The 27,821-nt window shown below is 50.8% G+C and overlaps 1 protein-coding gene across 2 annotated transcripts in view; it reads right to left on the minus strand.

Annotated features, from left to right (window-relative positions):
- Positions 1-9,080: 9,080 nt before the first annotated feature.
- The window catches only part of Cd6 (CD6 molecule), a 39,462-nt gene continuing 20,721 nt past the window's right edge, over positions 9,081-27,821 (minus strand). Inside the window, exons 2-13 of one of the 2 annotated variants that reach the window (XM_021206708.1) lie at positions 19,943-20,011; positions 18,755-19,102; positions 17,910-18,221; positions 17,282-17,584; positions 16,316-16,378; positions 14,487-14,627; positions 14,070-14,165; positions 12,639-12,755; positions 11,089-11,160; positions 10,622-10,876; positions 10,361-10,462; positions 9,083-9,985 (exon numbers count right to left, since the gene is read on the minus strand). In XM_021206708.1, coding sequence (XP_021062367.1) covers positions 9,918-9,985; positions 10,361-10,462; positions 10,622-10,876; positions 11,089-11,160; positions 12,639-12,755; positions 14,070-14,165; positions 14,487-14,627; positions 16,316-16,378; positions 17,282-17,584; positions 17,910-18,221; positions 18,755-19,102; positions 19,943-20,011 — 1,946 coding nt within the window. In that variant the 3' untranslated portion in view covers positions 9,083-9,917. Of the gene's footprint in view, positions 9,986-10,360; positions 10,463-10,621; positions 10,877-11,088; positions 11,161-12,638; positions 12,756-14,069; positions 14,166-14,486; positions 14,628-16,315; positions 16,379-17,281; positions 17,585-17,909; positions 18,222-18,754; positions 19,103-19,942; positions 20,012-27,821 lie in introns of both variants that reach the window. The other variant, XM_021206714.1, reaches the window with a different exon arrangement.

Raw genomic sequence — 27,821 nt, forward strand, 5'->3', positions numbered from 1 at the left:
ATCCTGTTGGAATGCTGAGTCATTTTCTTGGCTCTATCTTAAGCAGGTACCTGTAGCTGCAAAGGATTCGGGTGTGCAATGGTCATGTCATGTCCAGAAGGCATCGTGCCATAGCATTGTCCTCCCCATCCTTCTGCTCTTAGATTCTTTCCATCCCTCTTTGGCAATGGTCCCTGAATCTCCAGGGAGGGATTTGATATCTAATGTGCCTTGGCTGCTGCCCACTGCAGAGAGAAGCTTCTCTGGCCAGGGTCGAGGGCAGCACTAATCTGTGCATGTAAACATTAAGTGTTTAGAAGGCAGGTTGACAGGGGATCCATTTAGCAAGACAGTGATAGTAGGCCCTCCCTAGGACTGGCAGTTTCTTATGCAGTGAACACACATCTATATAGAGCACCAGCAAATGAAGGAGTTTGCCTGAGAGCAATGAAATCTCATCCTACAGACTAGAAGAGGGTGTTGGGTCCTTTGAAGGCAGAGTTACATGGAGACTGTCACTCAGATCCTCTGGAAGAACAGAAGGTGCTCATGACCAATGAACCATCTGCCTGGTCCCCTAACTGTCACTTAAAGTGGGTGCATTTTATTGCAATTACGTTATATGTCAGCCAAGTTGGTTTTTAATTTTTTTTTTAAGGTTTTCCCATGTAGGGCCAACTACATAATTAAGATGGCTATAGAGCATGAAATGCAGCCAGAGAGCAGAGGGTGAGTGAAGCAATCTATACAGGTTCTGTGCCCATGTCAGTCCTGGAGGTGGCTGTGTGTGTGTGTGTGTGTGTGTGTGTGTGCGCGCGCGCGCGCGCGCGAGATAGATAGATAAAGAGAGAGAGAGAGAGAGAGAGAGAGAGAGAGAGAGAGAGAGAGAGAGAGAATGCACAATTTCCCTATTCATGCTTCACTTACCTCATTTTTTAGCTTGATAGTGTGCTGGGCTCTCCCCAAGACATCAAGCCTGGCCCCCTGTCTTTCACTCCCCACAGAGCGTTTCATGGAGGCTGTGCCACCCCAATCAACCCACCTTCCCACCGAACTTTAGGATGTTTTCTGTTTTGTACAATTATCAACACCTCCCCCACCACCACCACCTGCCTCTCACAAACCTAAAAAGAAAGAAAGAGAAAAAGGCTCCAAGCTGAGTGGATTAAGAGTTTAAGGAGGCAGGGGCTGATGGGCAGGGGCTAGTATCGGAGTTCTGTCCCACTACGGTTATTTTAAAAGAGTGACGTAAGTTTTCTGGGTATCAGAATTCTATCCCACTGAGTTTATTTTGAGAGAATGATGTAAGTTTTATTTTAAAATTTCAGTCTTGAAAATATGACATTGGACACGAGGTATGAATCACATCCTGCTTCAGTGAGCCTTTGACAAGATGTTGCAGAAAACAGCTTTACAATGTGGGGGCCTGTGTGCAACTTACTGTCTGTCGGTGCTGGAGATCAGGGTCTTGGGGCCTCCAGAAGCACCTTCCACCTTCCACACAGCGCGAAAACAAGAAACAGGGATGATGGTCAGGTCCCAGTGACTTAAAACCCATTTTTTTTTTTTTTTTAAGATAAATTGGGTAGGCACAAGTGTTAGTGCATGGAGCTCGGACCTGGCTTTTTATGGTACAGCTGCAGAGTTGACTTCTACCCGTGACTGTTGCCATCAAGTCCTAAGGTATTTACTAGTCCCCTCGCCTGGCTCCTGACCGATAGCCAAACCTGCAAAAGTGCGTTGTTTGGATAACATAGTCTCTGGGCTTTGTTTCAGTTCTAAGAGTTTAAGAACTCTAAGAAAGCACTCTGAGACGTGCTCAGGTATGCATGACCAGCATCTCCCCGGAGAAGCCATCTTTTAAACTGACTCTAGAGAAGGCAGGCCTCTCTTACTGAAGACGGACCAGGGACTAATGGCCCCTCAGGGGGCACTGGAGTTGGCTGTGGACATTTTGGGAAGGAGCTCTTCCCAGAACCTTCGGTTTCAGTGTTTGTAGCCGACAGATGAAAGTTTGTATGAGTCCCTGTGTTCACTTACAAACACCCCACAGTGTCCCTGGATGCCTTCCGTGGTCCCTTCCCAGGTTACAAACTTCCTGGACCTGTAGCAGCCTCAGGGAAGCCAGACACAGCAAACTGGAAGGGCGCTATACCCTGCCAGCCCCACCCTGGTACAAGACTTGAGGACTGGCACATATGTCTGCCACCCACTCCGTGGTCAACCCACTCCGTGGGGCAACTTAATGAGACTCTGACTCCAAAAACATAAAATTTTAAAAATGAAGGAAAGGCTGAGCTTATAGCTCAGTGGCAGGGCGCTTCCTGGGCGTGTGTGGGGCATGGGTTCACCTTCAGCATTGCAAGACAAAAGCTCATCTAGAGATTGATTGGCCTCTGCATTGCCAGTTGGAGGCCTTAGAGAAGGAAAAATCTATACTATGGACTCATGCCTCAGCTATGGCCCGTGAGACTCTCTCAGCATCAGTGACTTCGTCTCCAAAGCTGGGCAAAGTCCTGGAATTTGTCAGCAAACCTTGGGCCTCAGCCGCTCCTCTAGAGAGAGGAGAGGGTGATGTGTTGGAAGGCCTGTCCTTAGGACACTGCATCTCTGCTGGCTGGGCCTCTTGGTAACGGTTTCTGTTGATGCCGAGGTGAAGTGGGTCTGGTAGTTCTGAAGCCCCTATGGCAGCTCTGTCCCTCAGTCACTCCTGGAAGTGAGGGCTGGGCCACTAGGGTTATGGACCAATGAGCACTCTCCCCTTGAGTGCTTAAGATGTCGCCAAAGGTCCCTTTGTAACTCCCCTCCCCCAAGGAAGCCTCTCAGACCAGAGGTGCACTGCACTGCATCTATAGATCCAGATCCTGGAGAGGGGGTGGCTGCTAAGATGGTGTTGATAAAACTGTTGCAGACACATAAAGCTTTGCTTTCTGGGTTTTGTGTGGGCACTGTCCTGGTGGAGGGAAATCAGATGTCCTTGAATGGGTGTATTAGAGGGGTTCATTGTCTTGCCACACCCTTGGTGCCTGAGCGCGAAGAGAGGCTGACAGTGGTGAGAGAGGAAGTCTCAGACTCAGTCTGCGCTGGGTTTGAGTCTTCCTGGGGCTAATAACTATGACTGTCACTGAGGGGTGTTACACCAGCAAGTGAGAGGACGGAAGAACAAGGCGCCCTTGAACATGAACAGGTGACATATTTGCAAACTCAATGAAGACTGTAAAGAATGTGGGAGCAGAGGGGTGGCTTTGGCTTCTGTTCTGTTTGAGTTTGGTACAAAAACCCCTTCTCAGCTGGCCATGGTAGTGCAGGCTTACCATCCCAGAACTTTGTAGGCAGAGACAGGAAGGTCATGAGTCAGAGTTAGCCTGGGCCACACAGTGAGAACCTGTTCTCCCCCGTTTCTCTCTGCTTTGGGGATAGCAGCTTATGTGTCTCACTCTGCTCCTTTGAAGCCCCACTTCTAATTACTTTTAACTAGTTCATCTTGCTTAATTAAAAAGTGATGAACTTGGGGACCTTCCTGTTCAGATGTGTTACTCAGAGCTCTGGCGGGGCCTGAGTGCCTATAGCATGGAGAAGGACACCCAAGGGTGATGTCAGGGAGCTTCAAATTAAGAAGTGGGCAGGGAGGGGATGGGGCAGGGGGATGGTGACATAGGGCTCTTGTTTTAATTTGGGGCAGGGATGAAGGAAGGTCGTGACACTCATCTGTGACGTTTGAAAACCCTTTGTGGGACACAGATGTTCAGGTAGAAGATGGGTAGCCTATTTATAGAAAGGCATGTCAAAGGAAGAAACAAGCCTGCTTCTTAAACAAAGAGAGACAATTAACCTAAGGCCTTCCCTGGCTGCACACACAGTGGGGTGGATGCCTTGGAGGTTGCGTGGGCCAGACGGCCCTGGGCAGCCCCACATGGAGGCTATAGTCTAGTTCTCTATCTCACCCCTTCCCTGTGGGTGCCTCAGGGCTGTGTGAGGACATTTTTCTGAGCTGGCTACTGGCTCATGCTCAACTTTCGATAAGTTTGGTCATCAGTGGGGTTTCTCTGCTCTGACCACCAGAATTAGCACCTTTGTGTCTCCATTGGTATCTCCTTGTAGAGCTGTGTTCTACAAGGGCAGTTAGGAAGGAGGTGGTGGGTGGCAGGCCAAAGGCCTTTCACCTGCAGATGTGGGTAATTCAGGAGCAGCCACTGTGGAGCAGGGCGTCAGCCTGCCTCGCCTTCACAGGGGACTCTGCTGTAATGGGGGAAATCTCCTAAGTCCAGACTGTACACTTAGTATCTCATAAATATCTCTTTTCCTTCCTTCATTAATTTATTTACTTTACCTTCTGATCCAAGCTTACCTTCCCTTCTCTCCTCTCACTTCCACTCCAATCCCCCCACCCCCCACCCCCCAAAAAAGCAAACAGAACTGGTAAACTGTAGCTTCACAGTGGAGAAAGCTGACGGAAGCAGCTTCAGGCAGGCACACAGGTCAACATCTGTCTCGGTGACTGACTGTGTGTGCCATCGGCACAGGTTGACGATGCCGGTCATCCCTAGGTTTTGGACCCTGACTCTTGGTGAAGGATTGGAAAAGCAGATCAGTCTGGTTGCTATGGCCTTGGCGTCTCCATCCCCCTCCTCAGCTCTCTAGTGCTGGGACTACAGGCTTGTCCTGCCACGCCTGGCTGCTACTCTAATTGTGATAAATTCATGTTGCTTGCGCAAGTGGTTCATAACAGGAACGTGAGCCCAGGGAGTAGGGAAATTTTCTGTGCCATCTATGAAAGTCTTAAAATAATTTAAAATAAAAGTTGTCTTAAAGGGAAATAAGGCCTGAGGCAGATGGTGAGAAAGCTGCGCTGGCAGCCAGAAGGGAGCGGAGCCAGCTGGAGCCACGAGTCAGGGCAGACTCTCGAAGCTCAGTTTCCTTGGGTGGTATGTGTGTGAGAGGAGGTTGGGACTGCCCCCCTTGTCCCCCGAGCTGATGGTTTTCTTGCTTCCTCCTCTGCTCTGCATCTAGCCCTGAGGTCGACGCCCTGAACTTCTGGGACCCCAGGAATGTGGGATTCAAAGAGGCCAGTTCTGCTGGAGACAGTTCCACACCAAGGATGCTTACAGGGTGACTTTCCCAAGGACACAGTCCCTATCTTCTAGGTGCCTGGACTCCACACATGCCAAGTGCTCCTGAAATGAAGTTCTAGAACCCACAGCTACTGGGCCGGACTCTAGTGGGAAAGCAATGCCTGCGAGTTTGCTTGTCTGCTGTTTTTTTGGAGTCAGGTCTCCTGCTACACAGACTGGCCTTGAACTCACTATATGGTTAAGTATGATCTTGAACCTCTCATCCTCCTGCCTCAGCCTCCTGAGTGTTGGGATGACTGGTGTGTTTCCTAAACACAACACTACTTCTTTACAGACTCCAGCATACGTTCAGAGCGTGAAACTTGACCCTGAGTGCACCCTGTTACTCGACCTGTAGCCCTCACCCTGTTTGTGCCTGTCCATCAATGCCTTCTTAGTAAAAGAAAACCCTAGTGCCATGGCTGCTCTCTCAGGCTCCTCTGATAGGAAGCAGGCCCTAAGTCTTTGGATTTTGTCTTTTTAAGAAACACATGTAGGGCTGGGTGTGGTGGCGCACACCTTTAATCCCAACACTCAGGAGGCAGAGGCAGGTGGGTTTCTGAGTTCGAGGCCAGCCTGGTCTACAGAGTGAGTTCCCAGACAGCCATGGCTACACAGAGAAACCCTGTCTCGAAAAAACAAAAAAAAAAAAAAAAAAAAAAAAAAAAAAAAAAAAAAAAAAAAACACATGTCAGATGCTTCATAAAATGTCAAAGATCTCATTGAAAATAAACTTATTTTTATTTTCTTTTTCTACAAAATGAATTTAAGGAAAATCTAGTAAGGGGGCCAGAGGAACAACAAGCAGTTCAGTTCACAGATAAAATCTTGAAGACACACAGGGAAAATGGGCCAAGGACGTGCTTTGAATCAATGGCAAAGTCACTCAGGGTCTTCACAGGGCAGGGCCCAGAGCAAGTGCCACTGCTGTCATCCTCCCTAGGGAGCTCCCTACTGCCAGAGCCTTTGCAGCTCCCATTAACAGGGCAACCTGGCTGTAGTGGCTCTGCACTGGCTGTTCCCATCATGTGTATCTGTGTGTGTGTGTGTGCGCGCGCGCGCATGTGTGTACAAGGCTGGCCCTAGGTCCCAAGAGAGTTGACTTGCTCTTGGTGAAGGGTCAATAGTCCTGCCGGGTACAGGCCTCCCTGTTGAATGTCTGTGTGTCTATAACTGGTCCCTCCTGCCGCTTCAAGCTACAGAGGGGTTAAAGGAATGAGGGCCAAGGCAGGAGACATAGAGCCAAGTTTAGGGGTCAGGATTCTAGCCAGAGGTGGGGCCACAGGTCTGGGAGAGTAAAGTAAAGACCATTGGGGTCATGTCACAAAGGGGGTCACTGTGTTGTGACCAAGGATTAGGGGTTAAGGGGCACTATAGTGTGGGTATTTTAGGATCTTGTTTTCAGAGGCACAGTAGGTACCATACTTGGAGGGCAGAGGAAGGTTAAGGGGAAGGATGGAAACCAGGTGAGGGAGTGGAGGTCAAGGAGGAAGGGATGGAGGCCAGGAAAGGGATAGAGGCTAGGGGAGAGATGAAGGTCAGAGGAAGGATGGAGGTTGGGGAGAGATGGAATCCAGGCGAATGCTTGTTGCGCCCAGTCAAGGAGACTGCAGGGCTGCGTTAGAGCTTAGCCACATCTCCTTGACCCGAAGCCCAGCTGTCTAGAGGATGTTTTTATGGCCGTGGAGGAACATGGTGTTCTTGGCTCTCTTTCCTAACTTGTACTGTATGATACAGCATGTGAAAGCTGAGGCTGCAGAGAGCACTGCCAGAGACATAGGAGGTATGCTTGCAAGTGAGCCTAGGTTGGGTGGGAGACATCCACCTGTATCCAGGGTGAGTTGGCTGGGTCATCCATAATCCTTACCCAGGAAGACCTACCTTCTGACAGTCCCTGGGACTCCAACCCACTTGGCCCCTCTAGCCAGTCTTCTACACATCCTTTGTGCCCTGGGCAATAGCAATAGCTTATGGGCTGAATCAGACTCTGTGGTCCCACCTAGGTGACCTTGACCTACTTGGAAGACTTCCCTGGGCTTCGTAGTTCTCGTGGAAGAAGTGAAAACCCTGGGGCCAGAGCCAGGACTCCCCAAGGCTGCAGGATACACCTTGCCCCTGATATTCATTCTTTTACCCTGTCCCCCTCCCCTAGCTGCTATTTTGGTCCTTCCTCCATGATGGTGCGGGGTGAGCCTCTTTTCATGTCAGGATGCCAGGCCCCCACCACCCCGTAAACAGCTGAAGGATGTGGTAGGAGACAAACTTTCCACTGAGATGACTTTGAACTGGTCCCTTCACCCAGGGGCTCCTGTGCTCCTCCCAGCCGAGAAGACCCTAACCCGTCTTGCCAGGCAAGAGGCTCAAGGTCAATTCTAGAGGGATCCCTGAGGATCAGCCACATCCCAGTGTCCCTGCCCACCTTGAGGACCCTCATGAAGGTCTCCATGAATCTGCAGAAGTGGTAACATCATGGATGGAGAATAGGTTTTGTCAGGTGTACCCTGAAGGTTAGCTTTCTGGCTTCAGAGCATAGCAACCAGCCTGTTAGAGAAGGAGCCTCCTGGGTATATATATCTACGTCAGTTCTAGCTAGATAATTTTTCAAATTCCTCCTGGCCTATCCCCTCATCTCCACTCACCCCCATTCTGTCTCCCCTGCCCCATCCACTGGGGCTCTTCCAGACATCTCAAGGATGTAAAGGAACTGTAAAGTTTGCATAAAGGCACATGATTCCGGCCTGGCACACACAGATGTCCTTTAACATAGACCTCACCACACTCAGGAGACCACGCTTAGTCTCAGCCAGGGCCTTGCCACACTGTGCCAAGCAAATAGAACTGAGAGAAAGACCAGTCCCCACCCTCGGTTTCTTCTATTGAACAGTAGGGCTGGTGCCTAGCAGTCAAACTTCTGCTAGCAAAGGACCAGAGAGGGTGAGCGCTGGCCTGAGGCTGAACAGGGATTTACAGAACAGCACAGGGAGTAGAATCCAGGCTGTGGAACAGAAAGCTTTCCCAGGGGTTCAGGACTGGAGGATGCCCTGCCCACAGCAGCAGCTGTGGCTCCTCCCCTAGGAATCCCCCCAACAGTTGTGGGGAGTCTTGACTGGGAGGTACCGCATCACAGGCAACCACATCCTGGGACGGTTGCCCCAGGAAAGACTGTGGCTGATATAGCAGGGACAGCGGGGAGAGCAGGCCCAGCTCCCAGTCCCGGAGGAAGGCTGGACTCTGCTGGGTTATGGCTGGAGTCAGGTTTGAAGTCGACCAGTTTGGACACAATCCCGGCCAGGCAGCATAGCAGGAAGGCCCTTGGGCAGCCTCCTGTGGGAGAGCTAGTCTGGCCCACTGACCTGGGAACAGTGGGCAGCTCCCATCTGCAGCCCATCCTTTAGGAGAGCCTGGATCTCCCTTCCCTGTATTGGCCAGAGTGCTGGACCACGGTGGACAGCAGCCCTGACAGTTCTGCCCAAATGGATCAGAGCTGTTTCCACTTTGTCCACCTCTAGCCTGGATCCCTGGCACAGTGCATGCAACTGGGCTCCTATCAACTGTGTTAAGGGAAGGTGGCTGCTCTCAAGCCACTCCCCCTTGAGAGTATTTTATGGCACTGGAGCACTGGGGTCATCTCCTAAGGTGGTGGGGTTGGGGGAGATGAAGCACGCCCAGATCCCCAGCCAACCTCACGATGCCATCTCTTATTCATTGGGGAACAACTTTAAGGTATGTGTGTGTGTGTGTGTGTGTGTGTGTGTGTGTGTGTGTGTGTGTGTCCAGATGTCCCTTGGGACTGAACATGGGTGGCCAGAGTGCAGATGTACTTGTGCATGGTGTCAATTCCTTATTCTTACTGGATCCTCCAGAACATTCCATGATAAGAACTTGGGCTCCTCTACCCCTGAGGAAATGTATGTTGTCACATGTGTGCACGTACATACACACACACAAACACATATAGCACCGAGTTTAAAGAATTGTCAAGACACGCCTAGTTTTCACTCAGTAATTGTTTAATCTCTGGAACTCAGGATAGGCCACTGTAGCCTGGCTGGGACCCTCCAGTTCTCTGACGCTGTGAGGAGGACCTGTTTAAAGTCTTGGCTGCAATAACCACACTCACCCAAAGTGTTCCTGTCAACCCAAGGGGATCTGTGGGGACTCGGAGATTTTGGTGCCCTCTAGCCCTCCAGAACAGATCCCTGCATTCTTGTCCCAACTGGGCTGTGGATCCCCTGACTCAGGCAGGGCAGGGATCCTCCTATAAAGCCCAAGGCATTAGAATAATGTTCAGTTGTCCAGAGATAGAGAGAGGAGTCCAGCCAGTGCCTGTGGTGGACTCAGAGACCTCTGGAAGCAAGCATGTATTTGCCATGGTTACTCTTTGGTGACAGTGCCCAGGGAGGCCATGCCCATGCTAAAGTGGCTGCTACTCTGACTGAGGCCCCAGGTTGTATTGAGACATCCCTGACTTCCTGGGTGATAATGGCAGCCCCTGGCCCAGGGCCTGTATTTCAGCAGTGGGTGGGCTACTCAGCCCCTTCAGCAGCTTCTTGAGGCTTAGGATCAAAGTACCTGACACGGAGTGAGATAAGGCCTCAGGGTTACCCAGCATGACCGTCCACCACTACCAAGAAGTGGCCAGACCCTGTTTGTTCAACCCAGGACTCAGCTCTCACACCACTGGCCTTGCCTTCCGTTCCAGGCTCCTGTGGGTTAATTGATGAGTGGAGGATGAGGGGCTGAGAGAATGCCCACCCTTCCACCTCTGCTAGGGGCTAGAACAGGAGAGCAGAGGGAGGGGCCACCCAGGAGCCTCGGGGACCCAGGCTAGGCTGCTCCGATGTCATCATAGTCCTCCTCCTCATCAGTGGAGTCTGTTTGGGGGTCAGGGGGTCCTGTGGGGGGACAAGAAAATCAGGTCAGTAGGGGGCACAGTGGTTACCCCTGCCATGAGAAAATGAGAGTGAGCAGGCCTGTGTCCATCCCTTACCCCAGTTCCTGAGGCACCATCTGAAACCATCTCATCTTTTTGTTTACTTCTGCCTCCAGCCAGAGCCTTGTCTAGTACAGAGCTGAGTTCCCAGGCTGGTGCACGGTGGATGAGTGTGTGCCGGCAGCCTTACCACTACTGATACCTCTCCTATGTGGCCAACGAGCAGTTTCTGCTTGAATGCCTCCACTGACAGTAAGCTCACTTCCTCTCACAGAAATTTCCGAATATTTCTCCATCCTACCCACATCCTCTATGGCCCACCCCTGACCCCAGCTACCTGGACATTCAAACTGTTCCACTGGAGGATGCTGGGGTGGTGACTGGAAGTTCTGGTACCACTCTCCAGATGAGGTGCTGGAGCTGTCATCGGCGGAGGGCCCTGCTGAAGACCCGAGCTAATTACTCTCTGCCAGGAGCTAATTACTCTCTGGCAGGAGACTTGCCTAAGGTCACACAGACAGCAGCTCGGGGTTTGGCTCTATGCCTTTTCTGGCCAGGTTGGACACAGGGCTGGGAGCATGGAAGGACACACAGTTACCTGAAAACACTGCTGGGGAGCCAGCCAGCTCCAAGTTGGGGGGCTGCTCTGTGAGGGGACTCTTCTCAGAAGAAAACACCTGGGAATTCCACGGAGGTGGCTTGCTGCTGGGATCATTGCAGTAGCCCTCCTCAGAGGAGGTGCTGGAATCACTGTTGTTCCTTGTGTGGTACTGAGAGCCCTGAGAGGGGACATCTGCCACACAGGGTCTGGGGTCAGCAGCTGGGATGTGGGAAACATGCAACTCTTCAAGTCCTGGGCCAGGAAAAGGGGGAAAAAGTATGGAAGCAAGAGAGCTTTACGTTAGGCTCCCAACAGAACTTACTACCTATGGGAATGTTTAGATCCGAGACACTAGTTGAGGGAAGTTGCTGTTAATGCATCCTGAGGTGAGCTTAGCAACTGAGTTTGGAGGCAAGATCGGCACCCCGCCTCTCTTCTTCAAGACCTGCCCCCTCTGGACTCACCTTCCTCCAAGGGTGGCATCTGAAACCTGTTCCGCTGAGCTTCCTCCTCTGTGACTCGGTGTCTCTGGGAATCTGTAGGAATCAGGGTAGGATAGAGGGATACAGGCTCTGTCCCCTGTGCCAGAGGCCTGGAGGATGGACTACCCTGATTTGGACAGAGGTCAACTCTCATCTAGATTTTCATCTCAAGTCTAGGGTGTCTCAGGTCTACCATGAACAGTGTGGAGACAGGTGGTTTCTGGCTAGAAACCTGCTGTCCTGTACCACAGATGCTCCACCTAAGAGGGTTCCAACTCTGGGCCTGCCTTCATGTCCTGGTGGCTCCAGCAATGGGCTGGCATTTGCCCTGGGAGCCACTTCTTTAGGGTTAAGGAGAAACCACCTGACCCAGAATATTGCATCCTGTGTAGTTTTAAGGTTCAGGATCAGGCTTAAGCTGAGTCTTAGAAATGTGGGTCAGCTCTTTGAAGCCTGACAGTGATTTTGCGTTTCAATGTCATTGCATTTGGGACACAACATTGAAACCTTATACATGTGGGATCGGATGACCCACAGTATCTGAGTGGTTACCAAACACCAAACATATCACAGAGTCTCCAGATCAGCAGGTGGGGTGGAGATATAGGCCACTGCCTAGTGTCCAATCTCCCCCTGTCTAACTAACCCTCAGCTACCCGGGAGGAGTCTCCCTGTCCCACCCTTCTTACAGCTAGCAGGCTTGTGCTCTGCGTGGAGGGATGGAAGTGAAGGATGTCCTTGTCCTGCTATGTGGCTATGGCAATGACTTGTTCTGCATCGTGTAAAGACAATACCCTAGAGAGCTCACAGCAGCATCAAAGGAATCTGGGGTTCCCACAACTTTCAGGACTCTGGTATTTGGAGGGTTTCTGATACACATGGTGTAACTCGGCTCCTAGCTTGATGGCACAGTAGGTGTAAGTGGGGTTCAGGGGCATGCTCCAGGGAGATCCACAGAGGCGCAGGACTCTGGCCTAGTCTGTCCTCCCAGCATTGACAGGACACTGATGCAAGTGCCATCTTCCCTGGTCCTGTTCCCAGCAGGCAGTGGGAGAACTAGACAAAATGACTAGGAGGTGTGAGCTGGCACGGCAGTGGTGGGAACTGTGCAGGCCAGAGTGAGGCATGGTTTGGTGGTCATGGATGTGTATGGATTTGCCTGAATTGTGTCTCACCTGGACCCTGAGCATTTGCAGAGTCTCAAGCATCTAGGCCTGGTGATGCTTCTGAGACCTTACCCAGCCAATGACAGCACAGGAGACACTCTCATGCCAGCCAGCGACAGCACGGGAGACACTCTCATGCCAGCCAGCGACAGCACGGGAGACACTCTCATGCCAGCCAATGACAGCACGGGAGACAATCTCATGAATAGTCAGGTCTCCAGGGTCAAAGGGCACATTGAAAGTTTTGCTTTAGGACCATTCAGAATCAATACAGAGGAGCATCAAGGAAGTCATGTGAAAGTCCTGTGGGCACCAGTAGATGACCTCCTGTAGGTCCCAAACCTCTGAGGCCAGCCCAGCACTCACTGTAGAAGGTGGTCAGGGCCACAGGCGGCTGGGAGCTGAAGTCATAGTGCTCATAGTCGGAGTCAGAACTGGAGTCCGAGTCCGCAGGGACCCGGGGCTGGATGAACAGCATAGGAGCTGGGGAGAGAAGAGAGGGTTGGGGGCCAGGGCACAGCTCCAAGATGGGCATAAGGCTTGAGGGCCCGGTAGCAGGGACAGGAGACAGAGTAGCAAGTGACCAATTTTGTTTCAAAAATGCAATGAGATTGAACTTAAAACTCTTTGGAGGCAAATTTTGTGTCCTGAAGGGTGAGTGACTATGGTGTGTGTGTGTGTGTGTGTGTGTGTGTGTGTGTGTGTGTGTGTGGAGAGAGAGAGAGAGAGAGAGANGAGAGAGAGAGAGAGAGAGAGAGAGAGAGAGAGAGAGAGAGAGAGAGAGAGACCAGTCTCAGGAGATAATCACTTTGCTTTTGTTTATTTGTTTTTATTTGTTTTAGATCTGGGCCTCACTGTGTATCCCTGGCTGGCCTGGCCTTCTCTGTGCCAACAGGGCTGGCCCTGAATGTACAGAGATCCGCCTGCCTTTGCTTCTGGAGCCCTAGGATTAAAGCCATGTGCCACTGGCCATCATGCTCTGCACCACATAGGTTCTCTTGCTGGGTCCTGGAGCTTGCTGACTAGGCTAGACTGGCTGGCTAGCAAGGTCTGAGCATCTGCTCATCTCATCTCCCCCCAACCTCCCCCCCACACACTAGGCTTACAGCCTCGTGCCACCATGCCCGGCTTCTGCATGGATACTGGGAATCGAATTCAGGTCCTCACGTTTGCAAGGCCAGCACTTTAACTGACTGAGGGAGCTATCTCTCCATTCCTAATTCTTTTACTCAGAGAAAATGAAAGAAATTAATCTAAAAAATAAAATAGGGTCTCAGGTAGCTCATATTAGCCTCAAACTCAAGGTGAGCCTGACCCGCTGGTCCTCCTGCCCCCACCTCCAAAGCTCTGGCATTGCAGGAGTCAGCATCATGTCTGGGTTATATGGTGCTGGGCATTGAACCCCGAGGCCTGTGTGTTTTAAGCACTTTACCAACATAGCCACACACCCAGCCCTAGTTCCGGGAGGATGGTGATGGACTCTGTTGGGCATCTTGAGAAGTGACATCACAAATATAATAGCCAGTGAGCAAAGCCAACCTTTCTTCTGAGAGCCAACATCTCAAATACTTGGCTTGCGTTTGCCCAGAACTCAAAAGCCCAGAGTTGGTACAAGACTGAGCTAGAAGGTCACTTGTCTGCTAAGCCAAAGGCTGTGAACGGCTCAAGGCAACACAGTTTGTGCACAGTGTGGCCTGGGCTCCTCTCCTGTGGGTGCCACTTCAGTCTCAGCAGTGGTGACCCTCCAGAGTCTACCCTCCCTGTCCTCCCCTGCCTTCCCCAGGGGTGACATCCTACCTTCTTTGGCAATGGTGATAGGGACAGGATGGTAGTTATTGACCCCTGCTTGGTTGGCAGTGGACAGTTGCTGGTGGTTCACTGAAGCAGGGAGGGCTGAGGGAAGGGAGGCAGAGAGCCTATGCATCACTTTTATTGTTTCTGTCTCCCAGTCTTTCAAGTTCCAGGTTCAAGGACGCATCTGCTTCACCCATACCCAACACAAACACAGAGTCTGCTTCTCCCAAGAAGCCTCCGCTAGCAGGTTCCACTGCTGGGCATGCTGGGAAAATCTTTCCCACCATCAAGAGGTTTTCCCTAGGCCTGAGCTGGGTGGTCTTGCAGGACCACATCTCTTCTACACTTCATCTCCTGGGGCATGCCTGTGCCTCATAACTGCAGTTTCCCGTGCAGTAGCTCTGGGAACGTCACACCTACCGTATTGTCCTTTGGCTCTCAAGAGAAGAACAGCTATGAAGATGATGGAGACAAGGAGGAGAATTCCCAGGACAATACAGGGAATGAGAAGTGTCAGCTCTCGTGGGTCCTTATCCTTCACGCTCACTGGCACAGAAGATTCTGGAAACAGGAAGTCCAATTCAGGCAGAAAAAGAAAGAGATGCGGGCTCCCTTCACACCTTTCTTTGACTTTCTACCCCACTTTGCTTCTCACGATTGTCTTCCTTCCTTCTTTTATTCAAATCTTTCCATCTTGGCTTTTAAGTGCCTCATATATGGTAAGTGCTCCGTAAGTGTGTATTAAATAAGCAATTGACTAACGGCATTTACTGCCAGAAAATTTCCTCTGGCTCCTAGCCCACAGCTTGTTCTCTCCTCTCCTCCCTCCCCCCCCCCAACTCCTCCACTCCACACCCCCACTTTCAGCACTAGTTTTTGTTCAGTAGACAATTATTTAGTGCCACTGTATTTCAGGTATCATATCCTAGGGTTACAACATGATGACATTATCGCAGGCCTGGAGGCTCTGCCAAGTGGGAAGATGTCAAGTTGGGCCACATGCGCTGGCTGTCTGTGTCTACTTCCCCAGGGAAAATGCAGCACTCAGTCCTCATTTTCTTCTCCTTTCTAACTACTGACAGGGTGGTTTGGGCTAGGAAGGAGAGGTAGATTTGGTAGCCAGAGCAATGTGAGTGGTTGCTGAGATGTGGGGGCTTTGGGGTATAGACCTCAGGAAAACCCAGAGGCTAAGTGAAGTGTTAATGATGGGCCCACACACATGGCCTCTAGAGGCTGCATCTTTCTTTGCACTTTGGAGTAGGTATGACTCTTCACCCTGACTCTAAAAGGGGCCATGGGAGCTGCAGGTCCTGCCAGCCTCAGTCCATAGCCTGGGCAGCTCCCAGCATTCACCCCTGTCGATCGATCTCTTTATCCACAGCCAGGGTCTCTGGCAGAACTCTGGTCCTTCAGTCTCTCCTTCGAGCCCTGTCCTGGACATATTGAAGGTCTGAGGCAGGATGTGAGTGATCCAGGCAGTGGGGAAGGGAACCCAGCCAGTGCTTGGCTTCCATATGGCTCTTATAGCTCAGACCCATTCTAAGTGATAGAAAACTACTTGATGAAATGACTTCATAGCAGTATCCCTAGAAAGATGCCTTGATCACCATTCCCCAAACTCAAGGAACCTGGGGCTCAGAGACATGATGACGCATAGCCAGCACACACAGCTGGGATGTAAGCCCCAGGAGTCAGCCCTGCTGCATAGGTCTGGAAAAAGAGTTAAAGTTTGTAGCTCTGGCCTACAGGGCTGCTATCTCTAACCTCTGAACCCCAGCTTGCTCCTTGGTATCAGATTGTAGAGAGGCTTGGCTCAGTTGATTTGGGAGGCAGAAATGCTTGAGAAATAATGCAGGAGGGCGGTAGACCCCAGGTTCTAAACCTTGCTCACACTGACTGGTGTTCTCGGTACCCCCACCACCTGGCCAGCCCAGGAGTGTTGCACCCAAGTGGTTCCAAAGCATTTGGGACCTTTCTGGATCAAGGAGGGGTGATGTGTGTGTGTGTGTGTGTGTGTGTGTGTGTGTGTGTGTGTGTGTGTGTGTGTGTGTGTGTGTGTGTGTGTGTGTGTGTGTGTGTGTTGCTCACATAGGTCCTATATGGCAGGATGTCCCCCCGAGGGACTAGTTCATTCGCAGGATGGGGGGGGGGCGTCATAGAAAAAAGCCATCAGTTTGTCCCCAGGCAGACAGCCATGACTGTATGAACACACATGCACACCTGCACTGCCGGGGAAAAGCTACACTCACCTATCGTGACCGGAACACTGGAAGGCACTTCAGAAGTAGATAGATTGAGATGTCTCTGGGAGCCTGTTGGAAAGAACCACACATTCACTTAGTGAGCTTACTGAGTTCCTACCGTGTACCTAGAAACTGAACAAGACAGACACGTGCCTTAGAACCGTGGAGTATTCCCGCTGTGGGAATCAGGTGTCTGAACTCCACAGGGAGGCCAACACTGTGTTCCCACAGGTGGGAACCTCAGCTTCAGACTATAACGTCTCTGCAGTTGGAACCATGGCCTCACTAGGTATGACAGCATGTCAAGAGTTTGGACAATATTTATTTTTAGTTTCTCTCGCCACACCAAACATATCAGAATTCTAGGTGTTTCTTCCCTCCTTCCCTCTCGTCCTCCTTTCTTCCCTTCCTTGAGGTGCTGAGGTTCGAACCCAGGGCTTCATTCATACTAGGCAAGTGGTTTACCACTGAGCTACACTTCCAGACTGCATTCGTTTGTCTTTATGGTCTATAGGATACCAATGCTGTGTCTGGCCACTGTAGTCTTAGAGTTGGCGAAGGACAATCGAAGCCACCTCCTACAGTGGGCATAAGGCTAAACTGAGACAAACTACTGAGAGCTTGGCAGTGCTTGGCATGTGATTTATAGCTCCAGATGTTGTCTCAATTGTTATTACCATCCGTGTTTCCCAATCTGATTTTTCCTGAAATCACCACCTTTGGGATAATAAGTTGGCTTCACCTACTGAACCAATTCCAACAAACATAATAATGACTTCCTTGATAAGTACTTAACCCATGAATTTGGGTCTGAGCTGACCATATTGCAGAAAAAAACCAAAACCATCCTAATTAATGTCTGCCTGTGCATGGTAAGTGCAGTGGTCTTTCTTGGGCCAGTATATGCCAGCTGTCGGCAGAGACAAAGTTTGTGAACTAAATGTAGTGGTGGAGGGGCTGGGGAAGGAGTACCTGAGCAGACAACCCTGGCTGCCCTCGACTGGCTGCACAGGTTGGAGTTGTTGAACCGCCAGGAACAGGTGCTGAGGGCAAGTTCTTCTCCTTTGCAGGAGTAGTACATTCTACCTTCCAGGGAGTGTGGCGGCCCCTTGGGCTGAGCCACTGCTGATCCACAGCCCAAGGACCGACAGAGCACTTTGGCCTCAGATGGGTACCACTCGCTGTCACACACCGTGCTCCAGACACCTCGGAAGTACACTTCCACTTGCCCTTCACAGGAGTCAATGCCTCCAGTCAGGCGCCAGGACTGGTGCTCTGTGGGCAGGTGATGAAGTCAAGCTAAATGCCTTGGGCCCAAATCCCTGCCAACCTAGAGCATCAATGCAGAGAAGACCCCAGATAGCCCTATGTGTTTTCTCTCTTGCATCTGTGCCCTTTGTCCACCCCAACTGCTATGGCCCTCTCTAGTCCCTGGCTGCTCAAAGCATGGGCTGTGGACAGGAAGAAGCAGCTGCACCTTGGGGGAGGGGAGGGGGTTATGATCACTTTATTAACACCCACCATTTTTGTGGATATACACAAGAAGCCCAGGCCAAACAGAACCCCTGGTAAACATATCCTGCCCTCCAGGCTCACTGACCTGAGCACACCACTCCTGCATCCTCCTTGTGACCGCAGTACTGGTCTCCTAGCTGTCCCGGGCAGTCCCACAGGTAGTCCTCCGTCCCAGAACAATTCACCTGGTCGCGGTGGATGGGTCCTTGGCCTGGGATGAAGTGCAAGCCAGCCAGCGCCTTCACTGCCCAGCCGCACTTCAGTTGCTTACACACTACGTTTGCATCCTGCAGGTCCCACGTGTCATCGCACACCGTTCCCCATTCACCATGCTCCAGCATCTCCACGCGGCCAGCGCAGCGGCTGCCACCATCCACTAACCGCACTGCCTGGTTCTCTGGGGGTGGGAGGGTTTTAGATTGTTAGTGGTGTGGGCGGGAAGAGTGGGGCATTGGACTCGGTGGGAATGGCTGTAACCTGGAGGGTTTTGGAGTCCCTTCTAAACTGAGAACCCAGTCGGTGGGCGTGGTTTTGAGATAATGTGGGAGGAACTTGAAATGCAGGAGGAAGGACTAAAGACCATGTAGGTGTGGCCTTGAGTGAAGGTCTTGGCCACCAAGCCTTAGCCAAAGGCAGCCTCAGAATGTGGGGAAAGGCTGGACTTACAAGTCCCAATCAGGAAGGAAACAGAATACACAATGACTGGGTTAGGGTAGAGGACTAAAGGGGACTAAGTGGATGCTGTGGAGTCTGCCACATTCAGAAGCGACACTCAGATCTGAAAATGACGTAATTTGATGAAAACAACCATGTGGAACTCTTTAAGTTTGCATGACTTGGGAGGCTGGGGGGGTGGAAGTCTGGAGACCAAGGTATGGCTGCAATGTTTAAAACCTGAGGATAGGGTAGGGAGGGGGCAGGCATGTGTACCTGCACAGGTGACCCACACTAGCCGCCTGTCGCTGCTGCACTCCTGGTCCTGCACCTTGCAGAGCTGCCAATAGGCTCCCCTGCATCTCACAGTTGGTGCCCGCGCCCACGTTGTATTCCCAGCGCCGCTAGTGTTCCCAGAAGTGGCTCCTGGTGGAAGCTCAGAGGTGGGTGGCATCACGTAGGTAACATTTCCCCAATCACCACAGTCCAACGCTTTGCACACAGCCTCGGTTGCAGCCCAGTTCCAGCGTGCCGCACACGCAGGCTCCCAGGACTCTAGTAGAACCTCCACAGATCCGCTGCAGCGACTGCTCCCGTTCACCAGGCGAATCCCCAGCTGCTCCTCTGGAAGGGTCAAAAGTGAGCTGGGACGTCATCAGATCTTTGTTCCCCCACCAGGGTAGGGCGATCCCTCTACCCTGTTTCATGACCTTGGCCAACACCCCTCCCCACTACGGGCCTCAGGCCTTCCCACTGGTAGGGTACCGCTGGGTTGCCTCATGAGAGGACAGGAGAACCTCAAGGCCTGACCCTAGCATTCAATTGAGAGAAGAGATGCAGCTCAGGAATGACTCTGGAGTTTAGGGAGACTTGGGTCAGAAGCTGGGTCCCACAATCCCCTCTCTGGTGCCCCTGTCTCCGTTGGAACCTTTTGTAACAGAAAAGCAAGGTTCTGGCTCAGGGGACCTTTTGGACCAAGAGTCCCTTCCCTGGTCCCTTAGTTGCACTAAAGTTACTATCCTAGAGGGTACGACAGTGACAAGACCTACAGTTGCAGTGGTTGGGGGTGACCTTCTTACAGGAACCTTTCTTAGGAATGGCCTGTCCGATCCTGCTCCCCAGTATGTACCCCACTTCTCCGTCAGAGCTGTATACGGAGTAGGACCCCAATAAACACATGGAGAGCAAATGAAAGACTGGGCTGGCAGTGCTGTGGCCCCCACCACAAACTCTAGCTTCCTCTGCGCAAACCCCTTAAGTATCTTGGGTGGACATGAGACTCTCAAATAGAGGAGTTCTCGTGCCCCAAGGAGAGCCGATTGGTGGAACCTGCATCCCTGGACCAGGAGGAAGAAGTGATTTTGAGAGTCAGAGGACCTGAAATTCCGCGGTCCTTGTTATCCCAGACCCGGTCTACTGGGTCCCAGAAAGATGACTGCAGTGACTGGAACGATGTTTGCTTACCTAGGTCCGAGGGCATGTTCGGGATGCTGCCATTTCTGTGCTGGCCAGAGAGGGCTGGAGATGGGAGACCTGAAATGAACCAGCAGCAGCCAGGGTGAGTAAGGGAGCTACAGAATGCTCTAATGACAGGGGGGGGGCCTGCTGAGGCTTGGGGGGGGGGTCCTCGGCCTTGGTTCCTTTGCTCCCGTCAGGATGGAAAATAGTCTCAAACCGTGTGGGAACCGCTGAGCTACAAAGTGCCGTCAGACACCGAGAAACTAGCTTTCTCTTAGGACCTGTTCCAGTTTTTGTATACTGTAATCCATTTACTCTCAGCAGCACAGTGTGGCATATTGTTAGTAGTCTCACCTTACAGATCAGAAAGGGAAACCCAGGTGATAAAAATCCATTGCTCGTGCCACATAGGATGTTCAGAGCCATTACTGTCCACTCTGTCCCAGGAGGCTGACCTCAGCATCTGCCTAGGGCTTTAGATTTCTGTGGGATCCAGGCTACAACAGAGCTGGAGGGAGGAAGGAGAGAAGTGTCCCTCCTCCCCCCCCCTGCTCCCTCCCTGTGAGATCCCTTGAGCAGACTGTCCCTTATCTGAATGAATGCCATAGCTTCTCTCAAACTATAAAGCCTCTCTCCTCAGTTGTCTCCCTCTGGGTCTCCCTGATCACTCTCCTGTCTAGGGTCCAGGGAAGTCCCAGGGCATCACCCTTGTAGACACAGCCCTCCCTCTCTAGGCATCTCCATGACCCTGACAGAAAGAATTCAGGTCTTTAGTTGCAAGTCTTCACCAACTCCATCCTTTGCTGCCCGGCTTGATCTGGATGGGGCAGTGACTCAGAACTCAAAGCACAAACTCCACAGTGACTGCAACGCTCAGAGCGAGAATTCAGATGGGCACGAGTGAAGATTGCATAATTTTACAGAATTCTGGTTCCCACAGCAACGAGCCCTGTGCTCCAGTGTGGCTTTCGATATTTCTGCATACGCAGGGGGGAGGAGCAGAAGGGGGAGTTGGGTTGGTGGCCGAGGTGGGGAGCTGTGTTAGCATGTGGTCCAGACTGTATCTATCTGGCCATATGGCCAAGTGTGTGTGTACGTGTGCGTGTGCGTGTGAATGCATGTGTGTGTGTGGTGGTGTGTGTGTGTGTAAAACCATGTTGGGGTTTGCGGGGTTCAGCTCACTTTAGTATCATCTCTTTCTCTTGGTATGGACAACCACTTTCTTGTGTGTAGAGGTGCATATTATTTTATATTATTTTCCCTAGACCAGAAAGTCCTAGAGGGCAGATCCCAGGAGGATCTTCCAGGATGCTCAGCACAGTGTTTGTTGATTGGCTGACAGAATGGAAGCACAGAGTGGAAGCTGCCAGCTCCTCCAAATCATACCCAGTTTATGGAGACTGGCTGCCCTGGAGAACTGTGGGCTTTGTTTTACAGTCATTGTCCCATCCACTAGATGCAAAAAGGAACCTGTTTTTTTGTGATCTTGAATTCCTATGCTACCTCGAGCTCTCCTTCCACCATGGTCTCTGTTCACAGAGGCTCCAGGACAGGACGAGTGTTTCCTCTGTGTCACCAACACTTTGCCCAGTCCCATAGTTCCCATTTCAAATTGGGTTACATTTTTTTTCTTCAATAAAGTATAGTTTGAAAAACAAACAACAAACAAACAAACATTTGCCTTCCCTGTGAATCTGCTTTGTGCCATTAAGATGCCTGGACCTAAAAAGAAAGCAGTGCTGGATGGGAGAGACAGCTCGGCAGGTAGAGGCACTTGCTGCCAAGTCTACGACCTGAGATCAGTCCCCAGGACTCACAGGGTGGAAGGAGAGAACCGACCTCAATGGGTTGCCCTCTGACCTCACCCGCACGTCGTGGAACAAACACACGCAAACAAAGAAATACAATTTTCTAAAAGAAAACAATGTTCAGTGCATTTTTATAGAATAGCACAAAACAAGAATCAAAATGTCTGCCCCGTGGGAAAACTGCTTACGAAAGTGTGGTGGGCTCATAGCACGGCATTGGGTGCAGAAGCAGCCCATTAAGAGAGAGAGAGAGAGAGAACCAGATAGAGGCACACAGCTTTAATCCAAGCACCCTGGAGGCAGACTCAGGTGGATCTTGGTGAGTTCAGGGCCATCCTGGTCAGTGCAGCACATTCTGGGGGATGGGGAAAGAGAAGAAAAGGAAGGAAAGAGAAACAGAGCCGCGTTGGTCCAAGGGATGTTCATGTGTATTAAGTAGGAAAAGCAAGGCACAGAGAAGAAAGCAGCGCTGGGAGGGCTTGGTCACATGGCCGTACTTCAGTACATGCGTGTAAAAGGTGCCTATGGGAACAGTGAGAGAACACAGGAACAGTGAGAGAACACGGGAACGCAAAGCACCTTAGACTGCTCGTGTGAAACAGATGGCAAGCATTCCAATAAGCATATTAAAATTAAGGAAAGCCCTGGGGCTGGGGCTACGGCTCAGTTAATAGAGTGAGCTCCTAACGTGTCCTGGGTTCTGTCCTCTGTACCACATAAAACCGGGCACACTGGCACATGTGTACAACCCCAGCACTTGGGAGCTGGAGACAGGAGGATCAGAAGTTTCAGGGCATCCTTGTCCTCCGTTCTCTCGAACATGACCGTGGGCTGTGCTTTCCATGCTGAGAAGCAGTGGACCAAGAAAAGGAAGGGCTGGGGTGGACGACCTGGAGAGCCCCAGCCAGCAGTGAGGCTGGCTTTGCCATCCAGTCCCAACCTGAAGCCCAAGAAACCCAGATGGGACAGGCAGAGAGAGCCACTGAGGAGAAGGTTCCAGAGGAAGGTGCCTCCGAGGGGACTCTGAACACAGGAGGGACAACGCCCAAAGGAAGCCAGGAGCAGCAGAAGCCCGTGATCCCAGCACCCAGGAGGCTGAGAGGGGAAAATGGAGAATTTCAAGTCAGCCGATACTACAAAGTAAGACCCTTTCTCAAACCAAACTTGCAGAAGAACCCAGGTGCAGTGGTACACATCTGTAATCCCAGCACGGCAGAGTTAGAGGCAGGAGGGTTGCAAGTTCAGGATCGTCCTTGGCTACACAGTAAAACCCAGTCTCAAAACAACAGCAAAGCCCACAGAAGAGTCTGAGGAACCAGGACTCTGGTTTATCTCGTGTGTCTGACACCCATGGGTTCCTGTAGGCCTCTTGTGGGAGAGATGTTGGAGGGGCCATGGTGAGGAGTTTGGACACTAAAAGAGAAGCTGAGACCCCACTGGCCATCCCAACATTGAGGCAAATTCAGTAAGGGGACTGCTGGGTCCCCCTTGAGTAAACAGTTGTGTCAGCTGCCGTCCGAGGCACCGATGGCCACTGGCTCGACCTGAGGTGCTGAGAAAATCATGGGTGTGTAATGAAGTTGAACGCAAGATGGATGAAGGCTTCGTGTTGGGGAGGAGGCAGGGTGAGAGCTGGAAGGGAGGGCTGGGAAATGAGATTGTATTTACAGAAAGAACCTCGTGGGAAGTGTGGCATGGATCACGGCTAGAAACATGGTTAGAAACGCTGGGAAGTGTTTGTAAGCACCCACGACAGCTGCAAGCCAAGCCAGTAGCCGCCTGTATTTCTGCTTCTGGGCACTTAACCTCAGAAGTAGCTGTGAGGGCTGGTGTGGGAGCTCAGAGCCTGAGCATGCCTGGATTGTGCAAGACCTTTTGTTGGGTTAAAGGGAAGGGAAGGGGGGAGGGTAGAAGAGAAGAGAAAGGAGGGTAACTTCTGCATTCGATTCTCCATGGAAATTGGGGTCCATACTTGGGACTAGGGGTTGGAGTGTCCTTCCAGCTACTGGGGCAGGTCACCAACCCTCTCTGAGCCTTAGGTGACACCTTTACAAACTTAAATAAGTCTTGCCATGCTATAGGCTTGTGGTAAAGGTGAATCAATATGACATTGAGTCACCCAGGGCCTGTAGTGAGGACAGAGTGCTCCCATATGTGTTGTCATTACAGATAAAAGCTTCTTGTTTCCATCATACAAAACCAAAGCACATGAAAATCCACACTCCCCTCCCCCCCCCCAAAAAAGCCAAAGACATCTGAGTTCTCTGAAAGCTACTGGGGCACTGGCTAGAAACACACAGCACACTAAAAATATTTATCATAGAGCCGGGCATGGTGGCGCACGCCTTTAATCCCAGCACTGGGGAGGCAGAGGCAGGCAGATTTCTGAGTTCGAGGCCAGCCTGGTCTACAATGTAAGTTCCAGGACAGCCAGGGCTACACAGAGAAACCTTGTCTCGAAAATAACAACAACAACAAAACAAAAACAAAAACAAATTTATCATAAACCATTTACAGAGGGGTTCTTAATGATAGCTTGGAGGTTTGCAGTAGAGTGGCAAGTGGCTGAAGGCCAGTGCATAGATTTCTGTACTTCCCTCCAGCCTTTGCTTGCCGCTGGTCTGGTTCTAGCTTGTGAAGTACTTCCAGGGATCCAGAAGGGTTCAAGTTCAGTCTTCTGTAATGTTCTCTCATGGTGGCTGAAGGCTTTTCTTTGTGGATGGAGCCAAGAGAGTGACATAGTTATTTGGTCACAAGCTGATAATGGCATCTGCCCCTGTGAAGGTTAATGTTGACCAGATCGAGAATCATCTAGAAAATGAGTAAATCAGATAAAGGTGCTGGCTTCCAAGGCTGACAACCTGAGATGGGACCTGGAGCCCATATGACAGGAGAGAACAGATGCCTGCAAGCTGTCCTCTGAGTGTCCCAACCACACTCACACAAAATAAATAAAAATGTAACTTAAAATGGCAGTTTTCATTTAGGTATGTCTGATGACATTTCCCAAGAGGATTCATGAAGGGAAGGGATCTATCCTGAATGTGGGTGGCATCATCCCATAGGCTGAGGACCTGAGAACCTGCATAGAATAAAACAGGAAAGAAGAGCGAACCAATGTGTGCTCGCCCGCCCTCCTTCCCTCCCTCCCTCTTCCCTGACCACCATGTGGTAAGTGGCTCTGCCCTGCCATGTGCTCCCTGAAGTGATGGATTGACACAGCAACAGAAAGCCCGCCATCACAGCCCTGCTCTGTAAGCTATGCATGGGCAGCATCCTGATTCTTTTGGCTGGCCACATTCACTGGGCAGAAAAAGGATGCAAAGAGGATAGAAGATGATGGAGGTCAGTCTTTGCCAGTGAAGAAAGATCATCAGAAAAAGAAAACATTCTCCCACAGTGAGATTTTCCTCTCTCTGCTTGCTTTGTGTTCTTCTAAAATGTCCATATATTCTACGTCAAAATAAAAATGAAAACGCCCACTCACTCATACAGCTTCCAATAAGTGCAGCAGGCGGCTGCCCACAGCACTGGTAAAATGAGATGTTGGGCTGGCTCTCTGGGCATTCTGCTCACATGTAAATAAGGCTAGAGCCAACCATATGCCAGGTTAACCAAAGCCAACTCCCTCCTGGGGAGAAACAGCCTCATATGATTGCAAGATCTGGGCATTTTCCCTGAAAATGTCAGTATTCTCCAGAGGGGGACACTGTAGGGACCACGAGGCTAAGCATTGGCAGATGGGGTTCTCGGTTGGTTCTTGTCATTACCTTGTGGTGTGGCCCCTGTTTTCTCACTGGTATAATGAGTAGGTGACATTTCGACCTTTTCCATCCCTTGCCTTCTTTAATAATTAGATTAAAATGAGGGAGATCAACTACTGACCATTACTACATGGCTTACAGATGTAGCTGCCCTTCGTCTGATTTACATGGAAGATGGACTAGACACCTCCCAAGAACTCCCTTGAATGAGCCCCTTTGCCAGGCCTATGTCTCCATCAAGTAAACAGACACAGTAAGTTTCAGCAAATGGTCTAGGGACCTCGTTACAGCTGAGCAGTGATGAGGGCAAGATTTGAACCTGAGAAACCTAGATCTTGAGGCCACTTGCTGAACCCAAGTATAGACAGGGCAGCTTCTTTACACACTTGGCATCCAGCTGCAAAGGCTGGGCCACTGTCACTGTGTGTGGAGAGCTCACAGCCTAAAGGCCACCGAGTACGTAGATCTGGGGAGACTCTGGGAAGACTCTGTTTTATTCCTTTGTTTGGACCTATGTTTAGAAGATGGTCCTATCCAGCTTGGAGGGGGAGCTGCGATTACTGTGACCCCCTTGACAGTAGGCACACACAAGGGGTGTGGCTTGTGCACCTGAAGAATGGAAAGCTTCGTTTTACTTAACTTGATGGATCTCTATTTAATTTTAAGTTCAGTACAACCATTGGAGAACTTTTTAAAAGAATAAATCACCACCAACACCATCATCATCATGTGTGAGGTGGGAGCTCATGCCAGTGCACGTGTAGAAGTCAGGGGACAACCTCATGGAATTGATTATCTCTTTGCTCCTGTATGCAGACTGTGGATTCTGGGGATCTAATCCATGTTACCAGGCTTGCTCAGCGATTGTCTTTACCTCCTGAACCATCATCTCCCTGGGCTTGGAGAGCATTTTAAAAATGCTTGGAACAACCTGGGTATAGAAATCTCCCTTTCCCTATTCTTCTTTTTGAGACAGGATTCTGTTACACAGTATTTGCGTTGTAGCCCACACTAGCACTCAAACCCACAGCCATTTTCTTGCCTCAGCCTCCTGAGTGCTGGGATTCCAGGTGTGTGGTAGTCACCACACCCAGTGCAGATTACTTATTTCAAAACATTAATGTCTACGTTTAGATGTGCTTTAAATGTGAAGTCCAAACTGTATTCTAACGACCTAATGAGGGAAACAGGATAGAGAGGAGACTCACTAAGAAATGAAAATATTTTAGATAATAAAACATTATTAAATTAACTTTATCTCTTTGACCAAGGTAACATCATTAGGTTGGAGTTTCAGTATGATTTTATCTTGCTTCACGAGCCTTACATTTTCCATTTATCCATCTACCTAGGAAGAAGAGCCTGGGGATGCAAAGAAGAATCTATGTACTTGGTTGACAGAGATGTAAGTGTCAGAGACTCGAGGTTTCCAACCCCAAAGAACTTCAGTACCTCAGTGTGTGTGTGTGTGTGTGTGTGTGTGTGTGTGTGTGTGTGTGTGAGAGAGAGAGAGAGAGAGAGAGAGAGAGAGAGAGAGATGAATACACATGTGAGGTGTATGCATACACCTTATTGTGCAAACGAAACGAAGGATGCTGGTGTCCTGGTCTATCACTCTCTGCCTTATTCTCATGAGACATGGTCTTTTGCTGAACCCAGAGCTTGGCTGAAGACCAACAAGCCCTAGGGATCTCCCTGTCTTCCCCCAGTCACTGCAATGCTAGGGTTACAAGTCTGTGACCACGCCTGGCTGTTTACGTGGGTACCAGGGATTAAACTCAGGCCCTCATGCTTGAGCAGCAGGCGCTCTTAACCTGTCACTTCACCTCTCTAGCCCAAGGACACAGTTCTTCAAAGCATTGCTATCACCATACAGCAGAAGATGTTCACCTGCTTGGCATCTTTCATGCTTCCCTGAAGTCTAATTTTCTTCTTCCCTCTCTGCCAGTGAGTCAGGGGAGATGGAAAGGGCAGTTCAGAACCTCTACCTTAGGGTCTTACAGTTCAACAGGCTTTGGGTGTCCCCTACCCCAACCAAAGACAGTGAGACTGTGTGAGCCAAGTTCTTCTCAGTGCAGAGAAACCAGCCTGTTGCCTGCTTGCCAATGTGGACGATGAGCCCATTAACATTTGCTGAACTCAGCTTCATGCTGGGAGCTGGGGCGGGTGTGAAGGAGATAAGCGGAAATGGAATGATACAGAAAGTAGAAGCAGCGTGGCGTTTCCAGAGCAGCAATTCACCCGTGTCACAGCCTCTGCTCTCAGGACATCCTCCCCCCCCCCCGCCATAATTTAGAAGAAGGACTTGGGGAG

The sequence above is a fragment of the Mus pahari genome, chromosome 1 (genome assembly GCF_900095145.1).
Source record: "Mus pahari chromosome 1, PAHARI_EIJ_v1.1, whole genome shotgun sequence".
Lineage (NCBI taxonomy): Eukaryota > Metazoa > Chordata > Mammalia > Rodentia > Muridae > Mus > Mus pahari.